At 46.2% G+C, this 16276-nt stretch overlaps 1 protein-coding gene and 1 long non-coding RNA gene across 2 annotated transcripts; one reads left to right on the forward strand and one right to left on the reverse strand.

Moving 5' to 3' along the window:
* The first annotated feature begins 5186 nt into the window (after positions 1–5186).
* LOC120988786 lies at positions 5187–6875 on the forward strand. Its single transcript, XR_005776180.1, has 2 exons — positions 5187–6057; positions 6124–6875. It is a non-coding gene; the product is annotated as an uncharacterized LOC120988786 (long non-coding RNA).
* Positions 6876–7843: 968 nt separating this feature from the next.
* Positions 7844–15123, reverse strand: MLEC (malectin). The gene is made up of 5 exons (XM_040416495.1): positions 14649–15123; positions 13970–14148; positions 13662–13838; positions 12469–12526; positions 7844–9159 (listed from the first exon to the last, which is right to left on the reverse strand). Exons 1-5 carry the CDS (start codon positions 14833–14835, stop codon positions 8936–8938), a joined length of 825 nt encoding a protein of 274 aa, XP_040272429.1. The 5' UTR covers positions 14836–15123; the 3' UTR covers positions 7844–8935.
* Positions 15124–16276: the final 1153 nt, after the last annotated feature.

The raw sequence follows: 16276 nt of genomic DNA on the forward strand, positions 1-16276 counted from the left end.
CCACAGGCTGTGGGTCCAGTGGAAGCTATCCAAGGCATCACAATCACATAGAGGAACTGCAGTTTGGCATTACATTTGTTGTAGTTGCTCATTGTAGATGTAGCAGAGCTGGGTTTGTCACTTGCCTAAGATTGAGGAGGGGGGGGGGGCAGTTTGTCACTTGCCTAAGGCCAGGGTAAGGGGGGCCTCCCACCCAGGCTGTGCACATTAATCCTGGCTGATCGATCGCTTCTGGCCTGCTGCTGTGCTGCCTGCAGTCACATCTGATGAGAGTACTGACTGAGATAAAGGAGGGGGTATTGACTGGTCTGGTCTGGGGCTGCTGGCCACCGGCGCTCCCACCAGGAGGGTTAGGGCCCCCGGACTCACTCAGGGACAGTCACAGACACTTAGACTGGTCTGGACCGGACCACCAGGACCCCGGTCCGGTCAGATGGTCCAGCCACGCTCACCTCAGCAGACAGTCAGGCAGTCGCAGGCTCAGGATAGGAGGAGGGGAGCTCTCAGCCAGGAGGGGGGGGAGTCAGTCAGTGAGTCACTCGCAGCCAGCCCAGCACCGCTGCACACAGCTTCCTCTTCCGTCCTCAACTGAAGCCGCTCCTCCTCCTCCCTCCTCCCTTAGCCTGCCCTGCACAGTGTGAGTCACGCAGGGCCTCGCCTCCGCTCCGCCCCCTGTGAATCTGATTTCACCGCTTCCCCTCCTGATCCTTTTGCCCTGAAAGGGAACGGCGTTCCTGCCATGAAAAAAGTGCAGGAACGTCGTTCCCACACGTTCCCCCTCGACTCGACCCTGATGGGTTGCTGCGCCAGATGACCTGGCCTCCACAGTCACCGGACCTGAACCCAATCGAGATGGTTTGGGGTGAGCTGGACTGCAGAGTGAAGGCAAAAGGGCCAACAAGTGCTAAGCATCTCTGGGAACTCCTTCAAGACTGTTGGAAGACCATTTCAGGTGACTACCTCTTGAAGCTCATCAAGAGAATGCCAAGAGTGTGCAAAGCAGTAATCAAAGCAAAAGGTGGCTACTTTGAAGAACCTAGAATATGAGATATTTTCAGTTGTTTCACACTTGTTTGTTATGTATATAATTCCACATGTGTTAATTCATAGTTTTGATGCCTTCATAGTCATGAAAATAAAGAAAACTCTTTGAATGAGAAGGTGTGTCCAAACTTTTGGTCTGTACTGTATATATTGTGGCAATGTGAACATTGAGGTAGTGTTTCCCCGGGTTCCAGTCCGGGACTTAGGGCATGCTCATGTCCAGGGATCCTATTTAATCCTGCTACTGGATCTTGGGTGTGTTTCACTCTGGAGAGTGTGCAGACAGAGGCCTGGTGAGGCTCTGTCAGTGTGGTCTCAGCTAGGCAAGGCTGAGGGGACACGAGGCTAGGCAATAGCCTGGACTTTGGGGGACTTGCACACAGAAGGCTGGAGTAGCTCTGTGTGGTCTGAGCCGGGAGGGCTGAGAGACCACTATCCCACAAGAGACACTGGTGTGGGAGCAGTCTGGAGGCTGCTGGAGGTTGGGCTGGGAAAGCCGCATCTCATCACGGGTGTGAACTGTGGTACGTTTTAGGTGAGTCAGGGAAACCTATGTGTTTAGATAGGGCCCAGACGGGCAAGGTATTTTATTTTGGCTTTGTGTGTTTTTCTTTATGCCGTGTGCCACAATAAAGCACAGTTTGGCCCCTAAATCCTGGTGTCTGTGAAGAAGCGTGTGATTGCAACCACCGGAAAAGAGCTAATCCCCCACAATATATATATATATTTTTGGGGAACAACGGTATAGTGCATGAGTGTACAGCGCGCTGTACATTCATGCACTATACCGTTGTTCCCCAAAAAAAAATAAAAAAAAATAATTATAATATATTATATATATATAGAAAATAATGGCGGCACCGGAAAACAGCAATGTGGGCGCTAGGTCCGGGGATGTAGCTGCTTACCCCAAATCAACAGTGATGAAAGACTGACAGCACTCCAAGTAAAAAGCAATGGTGTTTATTCACCCATGTGGATGGCAATGTTTCAGCTCCTACAAGAGCCTTTTTCAAGCTTGATATATATACACACACACACACACACAACGTAGAATCAGGGCAGCACACCTGGTGATGGATAAATGGGTGCCAGCGGTGGAAACACCTTACCAAGGTGTATGATATAGAAAAGGAGAGACACCGCAGCACATCCGTAGGTGAAAAACGTGGATCTTTATTCACCCTTGCGACGTTTCAGTCCACTTGCTGGGACTATTATCAAGCGATAATAGTCCCAGCAAGTGGACTGAAACGTCCCAAGGGTGAATAAAGATCCACATTTATATATATATATGTATTAAAAATACATCAAGTTATAAAAACATCAATACATCCTGTATTCCATTTATGATTAGCATTAGGTTCATCTAATTTATTGGATGTTTTGCTTCTCATGACAGGTGCCTATGTGTCTCATTCTTGCCTTTGGAGCAAACTTATATCTGTATGACCGACAATTGGCGGTCTATCTGTATCGGATCTGGATATTGTAAATACAATTTTATTCTTGTTGTTTGTAATCAGAACGGCAGCCGATCCGTATTTCCTCACCTAATATGGTGGTTGCAGTGAGCCTGACGTTCCGCGCATGCCGCCCGCCGCTCCTGGATGACGATTGTCGCGCAGTAAGTGCGTGACTTCCCTCCTCCGGATCGGCGTGGCCTGCAGCGCGGCGTTCATGGCAGACTACCGGGCGCCATGTATAGAGCACTCACCATGTGATATCATTTAGGCGAGTCAAAACAGACGGATGACAGGCTAGCCAATGGCATCAGTGATTTGATTGAACGATAGCCTATCAGCAAACAGGATACAGTTGTTCCACCTACTTAAGGGACTACCTTCACTATACCAACCAGTACCCCTTGAAAAAGCTGTACGCGAAACATGCGTTGGGGAGTGGACCGGTGGTGTTGCTGTACGGTATACTAAACTGCTTGGTCAGTATTTTCTATGTGCTTGTTATAATTCTATTTACCCTATTGCCTCAGTTAGCCACTTGTGGTGTGTATTATCACCCCCAACTCTGGTATCTGTTGTACAATTTATGCATATAGGTTAAATCATGCAAATCTGGAGCCATAGTGTGTAGGTATGACATACCTTCCTACGGATGACCAATCAGGAAGCTTTTTTGCACGTGCACCTTATTTATATGTACCGGCAGTTCACCATCGGTCCTCTTGCTTTTTAATATGTATTGTGACCTGTATTAAATGTCTTTGTGTGACTTGTGTCAATCATGTGTTTTTCAAATAAAAATTATGCTATTTTTGGACTACTTTGGTACCATTAGTGTTATTTGTACTGTATTGACACTCCTTTTGGTCGGTTTTCATCCCTTATGAGATATACAAGTTTCAGTTTCCCAGTCTATATCTGGGTAGTTGAAGTCCCCCATAATAACCACCTCATTATGATTTGCCGCCTCGTCTATCTCGTTTAGTAGTAGATTTTCTGTGGACTCTGGTATATTAGGTGGTTTATAATAAACTCCTATTAGTAATTTATTATTGTTTTTGCCTCCATGTATTTCTACCCACAGTGACTCCACATGTTCATGTCCCTCACTTATATCTTCTCGGACTTTGGGCTTTAGACAGGACTTTACATAAAGCCAGACCCCCTCTCCTGTTTTGGCGATCCTTTCTAAACAGACTGTGACCCTGTACATTAACCGCCCAGTTATAGCTCTTATCCGGCCATGTCTCAGTTATTCCCACTATGTCATAGTCCTCCTCACACATCACTAATTCCAGTTCCCCAGTTTTATTAGTCAGGCTTCTGGCATTAGTATACATACATTTAAGAGGTTTATGTATATTTTGTACCCTACACTTTTCCTTCTGAGCTGTTCTAGTCCCTCCTTCCATTTCTCCCCCAGTCCCACTACCTTGCCCCCAGTCTGTATCTGAACCTTTTAGCCATCTTCTCCCCTAACACAGATGCCCCTTCCCCATTGAGGTGCAGCCCATCCCTACAATAGAGCCTGTAGCCAACAGAGAAGTCGGCCCAGTTCTCCAGGAACCCAAACCCCTCCATCCTACACTAGTTATTGAGCCACTTGTTAACCTCCCTAATCTCCCGCTGCCTTTCTTGTGTGGCTCGTGTTACAGGCAGTATTTCAGAAAATACTACCTTTTGAGGTCCTTGCCCTAAGCTTTTGACCCAAATCCCTGAAATCATTTTTAAGGACTCTCCACCTACCTCTAACTTTGTCATTGGTTCCGATATGGACCATGACCACTGGATCTTCTCCAGCCCCTCCCAGTAATCTGTCAACCCGATCCGCGATGTGTCAAACTCTAGCGCCAGGAAGACAGCACACTGTTCGGCGATCACGGTCTTTGTGACAGATCGCCCTATCTGTACCCCTAATAATTGAGTCTCCACTACCAACACCTGCCTGGCCTGCCCTGCTCTCCTGGTCCCCTGCTTACTGGAGCTGACATTCCTCTGACTGGCAGAGGAAGTGTCCGGCTGCAGCAGTGCTGTCCCTGGACTGACATCCCCCTCATCTGCCAAACGTGCAAACTTGTTGGGGTGTGTCAGATCAGGGCTAGCCTCCCTGCACATTATGCAAGTTTTTTTTTTTTCTTAGGCTACTTTCACACTGGCGTTTTGTACTTTCCGTTTGTGAGATCCGTTCAGGGCTCTCACAAGCGGTCCAAAATGGATCAGTTTTGCCCTAATGCATTCTGAATGGAAAAGGATCCGCTCAGAATGCATCAGTTTTCCTCCGATCAGTCACCATTCCGCTTTGGAGACTGACACCAAAACGAGACTGACAGAAAAAGGATCCGTCCTCTATTGACTTTCAATTGAGTTCATGACCGATCCGTCTTGGCTATGTTACAGATAATACAAATGTTCATAACGGATGCATGCGGTTGTATTATTGTAACGGATACGTTTTGGGCGGATCCGTCATGGATCTGCAAAAAAAACAGGAGTGTGAAAGTAGCCTTATTGTAAAAATACATATACGGAGAGATCAAAACTGCTGTAAAAAGGAAAACCTCATTTTTCCGATCACCTTTGGAAAAAGAAAGGATCAATCCAGTTACTATGGGCCAGGTTTCCTTTCCCAGTTTACAGTTCTCAGAGAATCAGCGAAGCACAGAAAAGTATAATATAAACTTTATTATCTTTATTTTGTTTATAAACTGGATGTAATGCCAGATTTCCAGATCAATAAAACAGAACATAACCGAAAAGAACCGAAGAAAGGTGGGTTTGGCAGTTGAACGATTTCTGTAGCATCCCCTACTGGTTCAGGAGTGCATGGGAACTGCTCTATAAAGGACACTCAACTCAAGGCATGTAAGCAAACCATAAAGCAAGGCAGAAACAAGCGTTGGAAAAATATACGGTTCATCAATAACGCTTTGAAAAATATATAAGGTCTACTTACTTTTAGACGCCTACCATAGATGAACGCAAAAAAATAAGCCAATGTAAGATACTAAGTATAGTAAATTTATACACCATAGGCTTGTTGGTACATTCTTCCACGGCTTTGTGTGGTTTAGTCTCAAAATGGGCCATGTATTTGGTAATAAGCCAAATTAAATAGACTGGATCACTATTGGCTAAATGAAGCTCACCATCAGCAAGTGTGCCATCATGACCCGATCATGGAGACCAGTTTCAATGAAGGCGGACACTGTCACTCCATGAATTCCTACAGCCAACTATGAAACCCATCTTATCAAAAAGATGTAGTCCCAAGTGTCAGGGTTAGCTTATGTGTAACTGCACTAAATCCATCTGGGTACGTGGCATACTAAAGCTGCAATCGATTTTGAATTCACTTACAAATAGCAACCATTAAAAAAAAGGCAATAAAACATTTACCAAAATAAAAAAATAAAAAATTTGAAGCAGAGCCGCCTCCACTCCCCTGGAGCAAAGGGAAATGGAGCCCAAACGCAGAAGATTGAAACAGAATTCATGAAGCTCAGACATCGTACCATTTAGTTTGGTACCCGACAGGTACGCATCAAGTTAGGTTTTCACCTCCTGCCAGGCTCTGGCATATCATCATGGAGGAAAATAACGCCTGTCATAAATGAAGGTTGGCCAACACTAAACTCCAATATTGTCTGCGCAGACACAGTACCGTCATAAAATTCAAGTTTAAAAAAAAAAAAAAAAAAAAAAAAGTCGCAAAGATTTTCACAAAGCATGACAATATTATCGTACCTGAAATCAAAGCTTTCACCAAGCAATTACAAGTCGTTCATACCAGAAAATAAGAAAGTCTTCTGTTCTGTTGGGCTTGTAGTTCAGAATCAAGTGAAAAAACAAACGTCACATAAAAGATTTTCAAGCAGAATTGAGCTGGAGTCGGACATCTAGCCTAGAAATGCCAAGTACCTCTGATGTATCATCCACAATACAAAGAACTCATACGTTCCTGAGGCCACAAGACAACAGGTAGTACTTAATTATAAATAGGAGGGAAAAAACTGTACTGACAACCGGGAAGAGTCATCATATCTGGTGCTAACAGAGTCCGAACCTGGGAACCTTGTGTAGTCACACAAATACGGCTCAAGTAATACACGAAAGACAAGTCTCAGGGTGTCCAAAAAGATGATCCTTCCAGTCATTAGCACCAGAAAACTGAACTGAACCAATGTTCTTTTCTTGTGCTGCCTCTACGACGTATTGGCAGTTCTGACATCTGCATAAAAGTACTATCTATAGAGGCGTTTCAATGACAGCATCGCAAGAACGTATAAAGTACAACAGGATGCTACCTCTCAGTTTCCTATGAACGGAAAGGCAAAAAACGCAAAAGGCACCAAAGAAAGGGGGTAGGGGGAAGAAAAAAAAAAAAAAAGCGTAAAACACTGTCAGCCATTTAAACTAAAGTCATTGCACCGTTTTAACAGTTGTAAAAGCCATCCCCAAATGAGCTTCAGGCCATGGTGAGCAAGCAGTTTGCCATCAGGCTTCATTCATACAGATGCAAGAACAGTCTGTGTGAGTTCTATGTATTTTAAGGTAAAAAAAATAAAAAATAAATCCCAGATTTCCTCCGAGAGTATTCAATTTCATTCTAGTCTTAAAATATATAGCTCAGTGAATGAAGCTATATTCCTTTAAAGGAGAAGGAAGTTCAGCTATTGGCTGAGGTGAAGAGATTGACAGCGAAGAGGTTGCCTGTGCCTATAACCAACCGCTTAGGGAGAAACATGGAAAAGGGCGTTACCTCTTAAAGGCGTTGTCCAATGACAGGGCATCTGTCAGCAGATCTGCACCTATAACACTGGCCGACCTGTTACATGTGCACTTGGCAGCCGAAGACATCTGTGTTGGTCCCATGTCCATATGTGCCCGCATTGCGGAGAAAGATGATGTTTTAATATATGTAAATGAGCCTCTAGGAGCAACTAGGGCTTTGTCATTAAAGAGGACCTTTCACCGGATTTTATTAATTGAGATAAGTACCTGTACTTGCAGGATACCCCCCCCCCACCCCGCTGATGCTGCCACCCTGCCTATTTTGTTAAAATAGCGTAGCATAGGAGCTCTATTTTAACAAAACAGGCAGGGTGGCAGCATCAGCGGGGGGAGGGGGACCCCACAAGTACAGGTACTTATCTCAATTAATAAAATTCTGTGAAAAGAGCCTCTTTAAACCTAGCGGCTCTGCTTTCTCTGCAACTGCCACGCCTTTCGCCACTTTGACAGGGCCAGGCAGTTATCATGCCTGACTGTCAATCACAGTGGAGAGGGCGTGGCAGTTGCAGAGAAAGCAGAACCTCTAGGTGTAATGGCAACACCCTCGTTGCTCTTAGAGGCTCATTTGCATATATTGAAATTCTCTAACACAGATGTCTTCAGCTGCCAAGCATACATTCAACAGGTCAGTCAGTCTCATAGGTACAAATCTGCTGATTGCTTTTAGGAGCTGATCTGTGAGGTTGCGTCTGACCTCATCATGGGTCCAGTGTTCCCCAGTTTGAATGGAGTAGCACTCAAGTGTGCGTACTTCAGCTCCATTCAACTCCAAGGGACTGCTGGAGATAACCAAGTGCTGTACTCCATCTCCTGCAGTCCCACAGAAGGATGTAACGTCGGTGCAAAAAGTGCAACTTGCTGCACCATTCATACAGGGGAATAAGACTCACCTCTCTAGTGATCAAGAAGGGCCCCAGTAGTCGGGAACAACCCCTTTAAAAATGGCAGGACAGTGAGGCTAAAGGCAATTATAAGCGAGTCACTTCATGGTATAAATCACGCAAAATAAAAAAACATACATAAAAACAATAAGCTTGCAAATCAAATATTCCCCATTGTATGCATAGCAGAAAGACATAGCTCATAGTCACCATCATGGAGACGCCACAACAGAGTACTGGAATCCCCTGCTACCACACACAAGCACACTCACATAGGTTTGGCAGGAGTTGTTGTTAAAGGATTTTGAGAGCTGGAACCCAATGACATAAAAATATATAGAGAATGCAGAAATGGTACCCTGGAAAACTCTGTGCAAATCTCTAGGCTGTATGTCCATAGTCCCATAGATCTTCCAGGTCAGAAAATCAGTTAGCAGCACTTGCATTCTACTCCAGTTCTCCTCAATACATGTAATAGATGTCTAAAACCTTTCAGGAGCACGAGCCTTATAGTTCAGATGTGTCACTGGCCGCAGCTCCAGATCCATTCACCATGTAAACATGAAACGGTCAGGCAACGATTTGCTGCTCGTAGAGGGCCACCTATCTCCTTTCCAGGAGATTTTCTGCTTCATTGTCAAAAGATTCAGAAAAATTACCAGGGGAAAAAAACAAACAAAACTAAAGCAAATCAGGGGGGGAAGGGAATAAAAAAATATTTAAAAAAAGTTAAAGAAAAGATTGGCACCCGGCCTTCTATAGCCGGCACAAGCAGAAGAGTGTGGGGATAAACACTCCAAAGGCCACCAGAATTGGAAACATGAGGCTGCTGTTGTCTGAGGCATATGGGTTAGGGGTGCGAGGACCAGACTGCACACTTTTCTTGGTATTCCTCCTTGTACTAGGGCTTTCCTCCTCTTCATCTTCTTCCTCCTCTTCTTTCTTTTCTAGACCAGGGTGAGGCTGCAGCTGTGGGACTTCTAAGGATTTTTAAAGGAAAAAAAAGAAAAAAAGTACATTAATGAAATTAAGTAAATGTTCCCTTTCATAATTATTATTCTTAAAAACTGACAGCACCATATGGACATCGGTTATAGTCTATTAGGTCTATTTTTGCAGATCCATTGTAACAATGCCTAAAACGGACAAGAATAGGACATGGTCTATTTTTTTTACATTTTTTTTTGAGGGGCCACGGAACGGACATACTGATGCGGACAGCACACGGTGTGCTGTCCGCATTTTTGGCGGACACATTGAAGTGAATGGGTCCGCATCCTATCCGCAAAAAATCAGAACGGACACGGAAACAAACAACGTTCATGTGCATGTAGCCTTACTCGGATGTGGCATGGCCCAGTTGCAGGATCAATGATGCTGCAAGTTCTGGAAAGTTATACTCACAACTGGGCACAACACTTGCAAGTACTATGGAGGGATAATTCGTCCTATATACACTTGTGTAAATAGCCTCCAACCGTGGCACTTATCACACACACTTTTTTGCCTCCACCTTACTAATGGACAGCATGTATGTCGGGAGCTTTCCGAGCATACATGCAAAATGTAAGAAAAAGAGCAATGTCCCCATAATATGCTGCCCTTACACAGAGCAGCAAAGTCTGAAGACAGATCTGCTTTACTGACAACCTTCTTCATATAGACAGCACAGCTCATTTCTCTTCTCTGCCCCACGTTCAGTGACAACTCTGCCTTAAAGGGTTGTGCCAAGTTTTTAACCTAGCCTCTTTAGGGGATAAGTATTTGATTGTGAAGGTCCAACCACTGGGGGCCCCCCACCGATCACAAGAATGGGGGTTCCATTCCTTCACTGCTTGTGCCCCTCTATTCATTCTCTATAGGACTATTGAAGATAACCAACTATAGAGAGCTGAGGATCGGTGGGGGTCCGAGGGGCTGATACCAATCCCCTTTCCTGTGGATAAGGCACACATTAAAAACTTGCCATAACCACTTTAAGCTGATTAATACACATAAAATGAACTATTTTGACCACATCAGCCGACAATAGTTTGCTATAGTAGCTATCATTTGCATATAAATCTGTCATGTTGGCATGCTGATGGTCAGAGCACTCATATGAATGTGGCTGGTGAGTTGCCTGTCATAACCTTATGTGTATGGCCAGCTATAGGCTGCCTGGTTGTACTTGTGTTTCCTCGTTGCCCCCATACATTATAATGTCTCCTTGATGCCCCCATGCAGTAATATCTCTTAGTTGCCCACCAAGAAGGGGTTACCGTTCCCCCCAAATCTGATGGAGCGGCCGTGCCCCCTGCTGCTCCATTCATTCTATCTGGGAGTGCTGGAGATAGCAGCGATCAGCCACGTTTACCGCTCCCACAGAAAGTGGGACATCCTAGCGGAAAACCCTGATAAGTGGGTTGTTCAGAGTGTGTCCATTATAGGTGCACATTGTCGTCAGGAAGGGCATCTTGGTATTGGGGGTCATTCACTAAAGACTGGCACTTCCCATATGGGTCTTAGTCCCGACACACTACAGCCATATTACTGCAGCGACTGTTCTCAGCCCCGGCCAGAGATCTATTAGTGTGCCTAGGATCTCACACTGTCCCTGCTGCCCTGTGCTTTGTGCACACGGCAGCAGTGAGATTACCATGGCAGCCAGGGCTTCAGTAGTGTCCTGGCTGCTATGGTAACCGATCGGAGCCCTGAGATTTCACTGCTGGGGCTCCGATCAGAAGCTGCCACTGCACCACCAATGAAGAGGGGAGAGGACCCTGTGGCCACTGCCACCAATGATTATAGTACTGGGGGGCTTGGGTGCACTGCGCCACCAATGATTATAATTTATAATACTAGGGTATGGGGGGGGGGGGGGGGGGGGGGTGTGCACTGCGCCACCAATGAATGTAGTTAACCTCATAATACAAATGTAGACGGCAGTTGCCAGCCATATGACACAGTTGGCACTCTGTCTCAATGACAGGGATCCTGACGAACCGTGCCAATTAACCCCTCAGGTGCCGCATTTGAGGGGTAAATTGCCTCGGTTTGCAGGATCACCGCTTCCTGTCATTGAGACCGGGTGCTGAGTATGTGATATGGCTGGCACCCACAGACTATATTTGAATTGAGGGCAATTCTCATTTGTGGCGCAGAGTCAGCCGGATCACAGTGGGGAGGGACTCTCCTTCTCCACTGTGCACCAGACGTTTTAAAGGCATTCAGCACTGTGACGTGTGTCTGCCCCTATGACGCCACTAAAATACTGCGGTAATTAAGGGTACTTTCACACTAGCGTATTTCTTTTCCGGTTTTGAGTACCGTCCTAGGGGCTCAATACCGGAAAAAAAACTGATCAGTTTTATCCTAATGCATTCTGAATTGAGAGCAATCCGTTCAGTATGCATCAGGATGTCTTCAATTCAGTCACTGTACGGTTTTTGGACGGAGAAAATACCGCAGCATGCTGTGGTATTTTCTCCGTCCAAAATTCCGGAACACTTACCGGAATGCCGGATCTGGCATTATTTTACATTGAAATGCATTAATGCCGGATCCGGCCCTAAGTTTTCTGGAAAAACGTATCCGGTTTTGCGGTCTGCGCAGACCTTTAAAAATGTGAAAAAGATGAATACCGGATCCGTTTTTCCGGATGACAACCGGAGAGACGGATCCGGTATTGCAATACATTTGTCAGACGGATCCGCATCCGGAGCAGTCTACAAATGGTATCCGTTTGCATACAGATTGCCAGATGGAACTGCCTGTCAGAATCCAGCGACGCTAATGTAAAAGTACCCCAAGAAATGGCGATATCTCCATTTCTTAATACCGCGGTATATCGTTAATACCGGTTTATTGCCCAACCCCATCCTAAAGTCTTCTGTTAGGCAAAGTACTCCTATAAACTAGACGTCACAGTGCCAAACCCAACTTGGCACAGTGTCAGGTCCCGCTGCAGTACATTGCATGTACAGAGACATACAAACATAAGATAAGGCATTGTGATCTGGCACCCAGTTCCATCAAAGAATGCCGGGAATCGGCTGGACACAAACCGCAGCATGCAGAGGTTTCTGTCTGGCTGATTCTCTGCATTTCTGCCACATAGCAGCCGGATCTCTGCCGGAGCCCCATTATAGTTAATGGAGCCGGCAGGCATTCCGGTTTGCGTCCGGCAGTGCCAGATCTGGAGAAGTCCGGAACAGCCTGCCGGAGATGTGAAGCTAGGCTAAACTGTATGCAAAGCATAAAATAATATAAACTACAGACCAGGTATTCAAGTTGTTCCCATGACTCACCGTCTACTGTTCCTTTCATAAGGTACAGAGCACAAACTTTGGGATTATCGTAATATCCCTGAAAAGTAAAGAAAATAATAATTATCTATAGGCCAAAAAAATAATTATAATTTTTCAATAATGATACATTAGCTAAGGGCATAAACAGCTACAAGACAATTTACTGATGCCACAAACACATCATTCAGTCGCTGACTATTTTATGAACAACTCTAGGGTCATCAAAAAGTAACCTATTGTTTAAAGCATTTACCGTATTTTTCGCCCCATAAGACGCACTTCCTCCCCACAAAAGTGGGGGGAAAAGGGCAGTGCGTCTTATGGGGCAAATGCTGCCTTTTTTACTATGCTAACAACACTGATACATCGCCGGCTGTGATGCTGCACAGCACGGCGATGTATCAGCGGGGAGGAGGAGGGGCTGGAGGCCGGCAACTGCTGTTGGAATCGCGGTGGGGCCCGCCGCTCACAGCAGACTTTATAACTAAACTGTAATCATCCTTAACCTCTTGGTAACGTTAGTTAAAGTAGCGCTATCCCGTGTACTAGTACTTACTATCAAACTCCCGTAGCATGCAGGGCGGCCGGCAGCGCAACGCCACTCACGTCATGCGCCTGCTCCTCCCACTTTATTAAATGAAGCAGGCTGAGCAGACACGTGACGTGAGTGGCGTTACGCTGCCAGCCGCCCTGCATGCTACAGGAGTTTGATAGTAAGTAGTACACGGGATAGCGCTACTTTAACGTTAGCAAGAGGTTAAGGATGATTACAGTTTAGTTATGAAGACTGCTGTGAGTAGGCCATGTATATTGGGGGGGGGGGGAAGGAATCTGTGGATGACATATATATAGCAGTGCCATCCACAAATCCCCCTCCCATAACAGTGCCATCCACAGATCACCATTAGTTCAAAACCCACCAAAAGAACACCTTTTGGTTCAATTTTTTTTTTCCCTAATTTTCCTCCTCAAAAACCTAGGTGCGTCTTATGGGCAGGTGCGTCTTATAGGGCGAAAAATACGGGTATGTTAAAAATATATATAATTTGGGTGATATTTTAAATTTTTCATGTCACTGATTAGAGATCTATCAAAAATAACATGCATTGCGGTGTGAAATTCACACCAACAGCTTTCTACTGTGTGAACATGCCCTAAAACCGATCAGGATCTGTCATGACTTCAAAGGTTACCTTTACAAACTCCACATTGAGCTTCCCTGTAAAGGTGGACACTTCTCCTTGCACAGTAAGTTTCCCCTTCTTGATGACCACGGGGATGATCTCATCATGGGCTGTGCTGTGTCCTACACGGTCAAATATATCCAGATCTTTTACCACATTATGTCCATTTACGCGTACGTCAAACACCTGAGGGAAGCAAAAAGCAGAAATATGAGCCGTCATTGTCACTCACCTCCACAGGCTGCATGCCATCTGTTACATTCTCACGGGACACAAGCTAGAATGGGAGGAGACGGCAAGGAACACGACACCCTTACCTTCTGCTGCGACTGCGCAAAGTACACCTCTGCAAATTTCAGCACTAGGACATATTCCCCTTCTTCTCGGATAGGGATCTCGTACCCAAAGGTGTCTTCATTGTACCTCTCGGTCTGGTATATAATCTGATCCTCTGGGGCGGAGCGGAGAATTGGCAGCTTTAAGCCATAATCTGATGCTGATCAGGGAAAGAGGAAAAAAGGACTTCAGGGGCGGCCACAACATATCTACACAGCTGTAATGTACTCTCTCATTCAATCTGCATGGCCTTCAAAACCATGGAGTCCGCACCTGACAATGCCAACTCTGGGTGAACGAGGAACCGATCTACCATCACAGGTGCCATGAGGCCTCTTTCACACATCCGTAACACGATTCACCCGTGAAGGATCCGCGTTTCACCGGCGTGTGAAAGAGGCTGTAAGATCATACACTATGAAGAGACAGGGGCAGCTGGCATCCCTGGCACATGCTCCATATCTAGTCAATGCCCACCATGGGTACTGACAGCACCTTCTGCAGCCAGGATCTCCTAGTAAATCATTCCTATAGGTGACTATTGGGTGCACATCCTGTAGGACAAGTCCCATATGTTGTGCACACAGGGCTTCCACTTGCCTCGCTGGCAAAGTGCTGCCCGAACACTAAGGACTGGGCACCTTTCGCCCATCTACTCACCTCTGCCCACTCTGCCCTCCAGCGGGTCCTTCCGGTAGTGGATGCCGTGCACGTCCACATGGGCCTCGCCCCCAGCATTGACAGCCCAAATCACCTTGTCACCCAAAGCAGCTTCTACCACCGCAAGTGGAACCAGAGCAGCGATCAGCAGCAGGGCCAGGGGAGCCCGGGCTGTTACACTAGGCATGACTGTATCGGTGGAGGCCAACAGCTGACAATGCAGTATTCAGTCACCCGAATCCCGGCCGTGCTCTCTCCGTGTTCAACCGCTTCCCCCTTACCGAGCCCCCGCGGCTGCCCCGCACTTCGCTGCTCCCAGCAGCCCGCACATTTCATTCACTCTCACCCAAGGGTCACTCGAACTTGCTCATGTTTTACGTGAGCCAATCCCGAGAGCCTCCGAATAGGACAGGCCGGGCGAACCCTACGATTGGCTGAGAAAGAGAGCGAAAAGTACGTGCTGGAAGTGATAAATAGTAAGACGAGCCAATCTCCAGCGAACACTGGGCACGGGGGCGGGGCCTCACAGGCAGGGTTTGTCTGACGCGTAGAAACCGGTTGGTCCGGTTATGAGAGGCGGAAGTGAGTCGAGCTTCCGGGTCCAGCTTACCGTTATAGAGCGGCAGCCGCCTATGGGGAGACCGCTTAAAGGGACGTTACCTTCCTAATACGTCTTTAGTGAGAGGGAAGGCAGCGCAAAGTGACTAGAATATCAAGTCAGTTGCGCGCATTACAGTCAGCCAATCAGCGAGCTCCAGCGCTACTAGCCGCCAGGCATGCTGGGACGAACTCGCCGTACGGAATGCTGGCTGTCAGGAAGGAGGTCGCCATAGCAACGGGCATTAGTGTGTGTTTATACGTGCACCATGTGCTTACAACATTACGGGGTCCAGATCGGGTTACTGTACATCAGCTGTGGGCACTGTGTCGTGAAGCTGCGACTATTCTGGAGATATAGTCAATCAGTTCTGAGCTGCAGAGTGCAGTCCTATTCTGTTGCAGTCTATGGTATAAGCGATCAGAAGATTGCTTGCTTAAAGGGAACCTGTCACCGGGATTTTGGGTATAGAGCTGAGGACATGGGTTGATAGATGGCCGCTAGCACATCCGCAATACCCAGTCCCCATAGCTCTGTGTGCTTTTATTGTGTAAAAAAAAAAAAAAAACGATTTGATACATATGCAAATTAACCTGAGATGAGTCCTGTCCCTGACTCATCTCACGTACAGGACTCATCTCAGGTTAATTTGCATATGTATCAAATCGTTTTATTTACACAATAAAAGCACACAGAGCTATGGGGACTGGGTATTGCGGATGTGCTAGCGGCCATCTATCAACCCATGTCCTCAGCTCTATACCCAAAATCCCGGTGACAGGTTCCCTTTAAGTTCCCTAAGGGGGCTAAAATCACTACTCAGAAAAGGTTAGGGATATTTGGCTTGTGGGTGAAATTTTAGGATGAACCTAAAATGCGCTCTAACCTTTACAGGTGAACTTAATGTGACCTTCTCTAAACTTTTGAATGCACATGTCCAACTGTTCAATGTTTCAGTACTTTTTGCACAACTTGCTGTTCTCTAACAAAGAGCTTAACAGCAAAATTCACAACAGGTGTTTGATCCACG

Source organism: Bufo bufo, chromosome 2 (genome assembly GCF_905171765.1).
Source record: "Bufo bufo chromosome 2, aBufBuf1.1, whole genome shotgun sequence".
NCBI lineage: Eukaryota > Metazoa > Chordata > Amphibia > Anura > Bufonidae > Bufo > Bufo bufo.

Excerpts from the sequence above, each read along its gene's own strand:
- MLEC (XM_040416495.1), bottom strand. The coding sequence starts at position 14,835 with ATGCCTAGTGTAACAGCCCGGGCTCCCCTGGCCCTGCTGCTGATCGCT. Across the intron at positions 14,149-14,648 it reads GGAGGGCAGAGTGGGCAGAG|CATCAGATTATGGCTTAAAG; the intron begins GTGAGTAGATGG and ends TTCCCTGATCAG. Across the intron at positions 12,527-13,661 it reads TCAATGTGGAGTTTGTAAAG|GGATATTACGATAATCCCAA; the intron begins GTAACCTTTGAA and ends TTTACTTTTCAG.